The 8390-nt window shown below is 37.1% G+C and overlaps 1 protein-coding gene across 2 annotated transcripts; it reads left to right on the top strand.

Moving 5' to 3' along the window:
• Positions 1-201: 201 nt before the first annotated feature.
• LOC111578498 (uncharacterized) lies at positions 202-8164 on the top strand. Of its 2 annotated transcripts, none has more exons than XM_035955120.2 (3): positions 202-982; positions 2191-2308; positions 5015-8164. In XM_035955120.2, the coding sequence occupies exons 1-3, from the start codon at positions 213-215 to the stop codon at positions 5456-5458; spliced, it is 1332 nt and encodes a 443-aa protein (XP_035811013.1). In that variant the 5' UTR covers positions 202-212; the 3' UTR covers positions 5459-8164. The 2 variants fall into 2 exon arrangements, with proteins under 2 accessions (XP_035811013.1, XP_023141114.1); XM_023285346.3 differs by having other exon boundaries at positions 5012-8164.
• The last annotated feature ends 226 nt before the right edge of the window (positions 8165-8390 follow it).

Below are 8390 nucleotides of genomic sequence, written 5' to 3'. Positions count from 1 at the left end.
CTGTGCTTTATTATAAGTACCTTTATGACTGCTATTGATAGTATTTATGCAAATTACAAAATACATTTCGAATAAAGAAAAAAATATGCACAACAACAGCAATAATAATATATTTTTTTAAAATAAATAATAATAATAATAATAATAATAATAATAATCTGTCACGTGGTTATGTAGCTGATACGTCACAAGCAGGCGCTGTAGAGTCCAAGATGGCGGGGGAGGAGGTTCCGTCTCTAAAGGCTCTGCTCTGTTCCGTCCTCCGCCCGAACCCTCCGCCGCTGTTCGGCGGGCAGCTGTTCGAGCTGTACCGGCTCCAGACGGAGCTCCTGAGGCGGAGGAGGGAGCGGGAGATGATGGAGCGGGACCGGCGGCGGAGGCAGTACCTGCGGAGGAGGAGAGCCTTCCTGCTGTCGTCCATCGCCGCCATCCTGAGCCTCATCACCTCCACCAACCGGCCCGTCTGGGTCCGGAACCGAACGGCCGGACAGAACTTCTGGGCGACGGCCGAGTCGTTCGATGACGACCAGTGGAAGGCGCAGTTCCGCGTCTCCAGGGCGACCTTCGACTACCTGGTCGAACTGATCGGTCCGGCGATCAAGCGGCGCCGGACGAACTACCGGGTCCCCATCGAGCCGCGCCGCCGGCTGGCCATCACCCTGTGGTGGTTCGCCCGGTCCGGGGAGTACCGCTCCATCGCCGACATGTTCGGGGTCGGCATCGCCACCGTGTGCATCATCGTGCGGCAGGTCACCGTGGCCATCGTGGAGCGGCTGTACCGGCGCTTCGTGTCGCTGCCGAGCGGACAGCGGCTGGACGACACCATCCGAGGCTTCAGGCAGCGCCGCTACCCGCAGTGCGCCGGAGCCATCGGCGGGACTCACATCCCCATCGCCCCGCCGAGGGACAACCCGGAGCACTACCTCAACCGGCGGGGCTGGCACTCGGTGATCCTGCAGGCGGTGGTGGACCACGACGTCCGGTAGGAGCCGTGGAGCCTGGTACCTCCAGAGCTCAGTATTGATCAGCTCATTGATTAGGTGAAGCACGGGAAACCCATTGATCGTTATTTTTCACCCAACAGTAGTGAAAAAAATGTCAAGTTTTTGGTGCTTTTTCTGTCATGTTTCACTGGAAACTGAATTTTTGAGGCTTATTGATGTTTTATGGATCAAAATATCGAGACATGGACATAGTTGATTTACTGATTTGCAGAAAATTGACCAATTATTGTCTTTCAATTAAAAAAATACTGCAAATTTAAACCTTTTTTTTTTTTTTTTTAAGCTTTTGGTCATCACCAACTGTAAACTCAATATTTGGTACATTTTGATGTTTTGTGGATCAAACAAACTGCAGATTAATTATAATGAAAACACAGATTAATCCAATTAACAACATCTCTAAAATGTGCTGAAAAAGGCTGAAAAATATTGGTTAAAAAAGTCCAAGAAATGATCCCAGTATATTAGTTAATTCAAAAATAAATATTAATAAAATGTGCAACAACTGATCGAATATACAAAAATTGTTTTTAAAAAAAAAAAAAGTCTAAAAAATAATGAATTGTCCCAAAATACAGATGTTTCCAAAATTGTCCCTATAGAGTAACAAATGTCAAAACAATGGCAGATAGCTCCCCAAAGTGTCTAAAATTTGAAAAAAAATTATCTTGACAAAATAAAATATGAATACAGAGTCCTAAAATTGTATTGAAATCAGCAGCGATATTAACAAACTGTAAAATCAAATCAATAAAATAAGCAAAAAATATTGCAATATATAAAATACTAATAAAATGGCACCAAACATTACTAACATGCAAAATAATTAAAATGCTTGAAAAATAGTGTAAAATAATTAAACTCCCAAAAATATTAATACACGTGTCAAAAAATATTTATTATGTGCCAGAAAAATATTATTAATGTGCCAAAAAATGCATAAAAATTCTAAAGTGAAAAAGCCGAATTAATAATTTAAAAAAATATTGATTAATTTATCTACAGGAAAATGATTTACTGCTAGTTTTCGAATAAAACAGCAAAAAAAGAAAAATGTTTGCAAACTTCAGTGCCTCCAAAAAGTTAATTTACTGCTTTTGTTGTTTTATTCAGCAACCAATCAGCAGATTAATCGATAATCAAAGTATCGATGAGCTGAGGTCCTGATTGTTGTGTTTGTGGTTAGTTTCACAGACGTTTACGCCGGTTGGCCTGGAAGCACCAGCAGCGCCACGGTTCTGTCCAGTTCTGATCTTTACCTGAAGGCCGAGGACCGACCCGACGGTTACCTGTTCCCCAGAGAGGTGAGGGGGCGGAGCCTCACATGAAATAATGATTCACCTGGAGGCTTTAACACTGATATTTAATCTGCTCTCACTGATGCAGCAGACACATAGTGACAGTTTTAAAGTCAGGCTTTATTATCTGTTAGTGACTAAAATAGTTGTTATAACAAGACATTTTTATATTATTATGACATAAAACTTACCAAAAATGAAAGATTAAAATACCTGTAAGCAGGAAAAAAACTTAATTTAATAGAAAAGGGATGTCACAGCTTTAGCTGAGAAACTAGTTTTTTTCTGAGAAACTATAATTAACATTACTTAGAGTTAGTTAAGAACAGTTTAAAGTACTCTTTCAGTCTAAAATAGCCATACAATGTCCCAAAAATGCCCTTAAATATGTATAAAATATTCCAAAGTATTAAAAACACCTAAGAAATATTAAGAATGTGTGCCATAAATATTTTTTAAAGTGTGAGACAAGAGTGCCACAAAAAATCATTACACATAATAATAAATTAATTAATTAATTAATACCGTTTTACAAATACTAAAGACAAGTAAACCAATATAAAATCTATTAATAAAATGCCTCCAACTGTTATATGGTAATAATAAAGTGTTTCTATTGAAAAATGTTTTTTATAAAATTACTCAAAATATTATTAAATTCTTAAAATCTGTCCAAACAGTATTCATAAAATGGGCCAATACAGTAAAAAGAAACACCCATCAATGTGTGAATAAAACGTAAAAAATATGAATAAAATGTCCATCAATTTTATTTATTTATTTTTATTTTTTAAGTATAAAACTGGATTAAACTAACTCTATTTCAGGTCTGTGTAGGCTTTATTTTCTATGTGAAAAGAGAAAAATCCCTGATTTTACAGCCTTTTTTCAATTTAGTTTTTATTTTACATTTAGACAGTATGAGACCAGGTCTGGACTAAAAATCTGTTCCCCTTGACCTTTAAAGTCTGGACTAGATTGCTCCAGTGAAATTAAAAGTGTTTTTAATATAGATTTGAACCATGTCTGATGAGGTCCACATCAAAAACCACAAAATCTGAACCTGTCAGACATGAACTGCATGAACAGGGAGAGTTCAAAGACAGTTACAAATACAGTTTACGATGATTAAAACTCCATCAGACTTAGTCTACATTCAAAACCCGACTGGTGGAATTTACAGTTTCATTTAACAGATTTTTAATACAAGGTCCCAAAAATGTTATTTTTTTTTTTTTTTTTTAAAAAGTGTTTCTAAATTTTGAAAATTATTGGAAAGACTATTTATAAAATGTCCTAAAAATGGCCCCAAACTACTAATAAAAATGTTCCAAACTGTACATAAAGGCCCCAAAAATATTAAGAACATGTGCCACAAACATTAAAACATTAATTAACCTAAAAATAATTTGTGATTATTATCAGTGAAAGATGTAAAATGTATTAAATATTTTCATTAAATGTAAAATACCACAATTACCTAAATATTAACAACAAATCATACTTTATCAACCCAAATAAAGCATGAGAAAGTTTGAAGTGCCCCTCAAATAATGCCATGCATGTATGTGCCACAAAATAATGACAAAATGAAACACTGTATTTCTACAATGTTCCTAATCTGTCCAACAGTCCGTCACCAGACTGGTAGAATGTGGACAAGATTATGATGTCCCAAATTTATGAATGAAACTTGATGAGAATTTTTAATAAAAGGCCCTAAAAAGGTTTTTAAAAAACAACAACAAAAAACAATAAAAATTTTCTACATTTTGAAAAAAAAAATCCCAAATTTTTTGAATGAAACTTGAGAATTTTTTTAATAAGTCCCAAAAAAGTCCAAAAAATAAAATGAAAATAAAATAAATTGAAAATTTGTAAAAAGTCTATTTATAAAATGTCCCAGAAATGCCCCAAAATATTAATACAAATGTTCCACAATATTAAAACAATAGTTAAGATAAAAATAATATAATAATACATTTTTTTCAATTGTCAGAGGACAGTGCAAAAATTCATTAATGTTTTCATTAAATGTAAAATACTGTAATTATGTAAATATTAAACACAAATTAGCCCACATAAAGCATGAGAAAAGTATGAAGTGCCCCTAAACAATTTAACAAATAAAGCCATGCATAAATAAGCCACAAAACAATTGTAAAATGAAACACAATATTTATAAAATGTTCATGAACTGCAGTCGGTCACCAGATTGGTAGAATCTGGTCTAGGTTATTGGTTTAACCCTTGTGTCGTATATTTTTATGTCCACATTTTTTGGTGGGAAAAAAAGAAATGTTAAAAAAATGTTTAAGAACATTCACAAAAAAATCAACCAAAATCCAGCAAATTTCGCTGTATTTTTTTGTGAATGTTCTGAAAGAAAATATTAGAAGTTTTACTGATATATATGTAATCAAGATATTTTTGAGGGGTTTTTTTGGAAGATTTTTACTCATTTTTTGAAAATATTTGCAAGAATTTTCTTGCCAAATTTTGAGGTTTTTTTTTTTTTTTTAAATGAAACTTTTAAGGAGTTATTGGATTTTTCTTCCTGAAGGTTTTGCAAATTTTCAGAAATTTTGGGGAATTTTTTTTGCTGAATTTTTGGATTTTTTCAGACAAGGTAACAACATTTTTTGGTGCCAGTAAATGAAGACAACAGGAGCGTTAAAACATCACTAACCAGTGAGGCGTGTCTTCCAGAAGTCGCTGCTGTCGGACGGCGTGGAGATCCCGCTGCATCTGATCGGCGACGCCTCGTTCCCCCTGAAGCCGTGGCTGATGAAGGGCTACGGCGAGCCGCACCAGCTGTCTCCGGAGCAGCGCCGCTTCACCTTCGCGCTGGCGTCGGCCCGGTCGGTGGTGGACGCCGCCTTCACCCGGCTGAAGGGACGCTGGAGGTGTCTGCTGAAGAAGAGCGACATCGACGTCTCCATGATGCCCAGAGTGGTGGCCGCCTGCTGCGTCCTGCACAACGTCTGCCAGCAGCGAGGCGACGGCTTCCTGCCCGAGTGGAGCTTCGAGACGGACCCCTCTGGGAACTACCTGGTCCAGCCGGAGACGGAGGAATACGAAGGAGACGCCTACTGCACTGCAGAGGTGATCCGACATGCCATCACCTACGACCTGCTCGCTGTGCTGCAGAGCTGAAGACACTTTACCGGAAGTTGGCTATCAGACAAAAGACTTCATCTGTTTTATGCTACTTTCTGCTTCCACTCCACGTTTCAAAGATGTTTTTTTGGGGCTTTTAGCTTTTGTTATAGTTGTACATGAAAAGAGGCAGGAAGTGCAAGGAGAAGAGTGGTAGAAGGACATGCAGTAAATGGCCATGGGTCGGACTCGAACCCTCAAGCCTTTGTTTATGGGTCAACCCCTTAACCAGTTGAGCTATTGGGGCACCTTCCACTCCACATTTCAGAAGGAAATATTTTATTTTCTCCTCCTCTGACGGTGTTTTTAACTCACTCAACGGATGAAAAGGAAGCAGAGTATCAGCTAGAAACTGTAAAATTAGAGAGAATCGTTGGATTTTCAACTTTCCCATGGCAAAAAAAAATCTGCTTTGAACAGCATATACAAAAAGTCTTGACTGACTGCAGTGTTTCCTCCAGGATTTTTTGCAGCAGTGGCGACAGGCTCTCCGGGAGCCGTGGCGACGTAAACAAATGACATTTGACTGCAGATTTTACTTTTACAACCTATTTATCGAATGGCCATTTGACAGTAGCTTTTTAAAGGCTGAATGTAAAAATTAAAAAAAAGATATATTTGAACAAGCTCATCTGAAAATGCAGTCAGCAGTTACATCATGGAGTGTAGATATTAGCTTAATGCTATCGATTAGTTTACTCACATTAGCGACACTGAGTTGGCACCAAACTGAAGCTGCAGATATGTTACATAACGTTAGCTGGACATCAATATTTAGTGAATGAGTTATCTTAAGCTAATAACTTTTCTCCAGTAAGTCGCTGCCCTATTTTCCAAAACTACACTCCTCTGACCTGGTGCCTGGATGCTTGACATGACGTCACTTTCAAGGCCGCGCTCTCGAGTAATTAATGTCATATTAACCCGACGTATCAAAGAGTAGCTACTGAGACAGATAGTTATCTGTAGTTTACATTGGTACTCGTGAGAACCCGACACAGTGCAGCACTGCTGTGAAGGTGGAGTCATGCGGCGGTGGTGTATTTGTGACTATAAAAAAAAATAAAAAAAATTGAAGGAGCGGTGGCTAGGATTTAAGAATGGCGGCCGCCGCTCCTAAATGAAGAAACACTGTGACTGAGTTAAGACCAACAGTCATGTGACAACAATCCAGAGACTTTTCAGCTGATGTCAATGTCAGATTTATTTATATAGAACGTTTAAAGACCTATGGCCAACCAAAGTTCTTTACAGTAAAATAAATCATCAACAATATGAGAACAATAAAAGCAAAACAATAAGACAGTAAAATAAAACAGATTAAAGATCTATTAGAGGTGACTGTGCTCAGCTAAAGGCCAGGGTGAACAAGTGGGTCTTAAGACGAGTTTTAAAAGTGGAGAGGCTATTCACAGACTGCACATGGAGGGGCAATGCCTTCCACAGTGTGGGAGCCACAACTGCAAAGGCTCAATCTCCTCTGGTTTTCATGAGAGATGGCAGAACGTCCAGGACCATCTGGTCAGCTGACCTCAGGGCTCTGGAGTGTTGATGAAGCTGAACTGCAGGATGTGTTTTTACTGAGCAAAGAGGAGACGAGGATGGACACAAGCTGTCAAATACTTCAATTTTTATTTGGCACAAAATACTACTTTCTATCCAAATACTTCTGGTTTTAAAGGTTTATTCTACCAAAATACTACTTTTTGTCATTATACATATGGTTAATGACAAAAAGTAGTATCGTGCAAAAAGTAGCACAGCGTGGATGTCTGTCCGTGTTCTGCCCGGACGGTTATTTCTGTTACACAGCATGCTCACTTCCACCTTTAATGCTGTAACGTGCACAAAACGGAGATGATTACTCGATTAATCGATGGCTGCAGCCTTAAAGCAGAGTGGTTGAACCCACATTCTGTAGTTTTTCAGAAAAATTGATACAGTTTTGTGTTTTCAAGAAGAATCCTGGACTCTATGTGAGTTAGTATTTCTCACCAAAACCACTTTATAGATATTCTGAAGTCATTTAACAAAGATGGTTGAGTCTCATCTTTTCTTTTTGCAACATCTTGCAATGTTAATCTTGCAACAATGTTAAAAAAAAAACAACAAACTACAACAGCAAAACGGGGAAAAAAATTTGACATGCAAGTTTCAAGATTTGATTCAGAAAATGTCCCAGAAATGCCCCAAAAACATTAATAAAATGTTCCACACTGTCCATTTAGGTTGATTTTTAAAACACTGAGCTTTTAAAGTTCACATGATGCTGTAATACTATAAGTAAGGAGGAGGTTGGAAGATACTTTTATTAACCACAAGAGTAATAAAACTGTTATAAACTTCTAATTTCACATTTTTGGAGTTTATAAGCTGCTAAAAAGAACAGAAGTTGAAGAAGACTTTTTATCGTGCTCCTCTTGTTTGTTCTGTAGCTGAAGCTTCTCCAGGAGAATTTCTGAGATGTTCTGGACTAACAAGCTGCTGGTGTGTTTATTCAGCTGTGTATTATGAAGGTACCACAACGTTCATGTTCTATTTATTAAGTTCTGTTTGTTCGTCTATACTTGTGTGTTTTTATTTATTTGCTTCAGCATCATATTTATATACAGCAGAAGTCACTTTTGTAATCCTGTTACAATACTTGTAATAAAAGATGTTTAAGTGCCTGGTACCCGCCAATAAAAGGACTTTTTAAAATAATTGAGTCACTTCTGAGTCTTGGACAGATAGATTAATCAAGCCTTTGATAATCAATCAGTTGTGTGTGTGTGTGTGTATATATATATTATATATATATATATATATATATATATATATATATATATATATATATATATATATATATATATATATATATATATATATATATTTTCTAAATAACTAGTAACTAATCCAAAATATGACTGATTAAACTACAGTTAAATAT

This window comes from Amphiprion ocellaris, chromosome 3, assembly GCF_022539595.1.
Source record: "Amphiprion ocellaris isolate individual 3 ecotype Okinawa chromosome 3, ASM2253959v1, whole genome shotgun sequence".
In the NCBI taxonomy this organism is placed as follows: Eukaryota; Metazoa; Chordata; class Actinopteri; family Pomacentridae; genus Amphiprion; species Amphiprion ocellaris.
This window is presented reverse-complemented; position numbering and strand designations above follow the sequence as displayed.

Bases quoted from the DNA above. Each gene is read 5' to 3' on its own strand.
- LOC111578498 (XM_023285346.3), top strand. From the start codon at position 213: ATGGCGGGGGAGGAGGTTCCGTCTCTAAAGGCTCTGCTCTGTTCCGTC. The intron at 983-2,190 runs GTAGGAGCCGTG...GTTTGTGGTTAG, and splicing joins GTGGTGGACCACGACGTCCG to TTTCACAGACGTTTACGCCG. The intron at 2,309-5,011 runs GTGAGGGGGCGG...CGTGTCTTCCAG, and splicing joins GTTACCTGTTCCCCAGAGAG to AAGTCGCTGCTGTCGGACGG.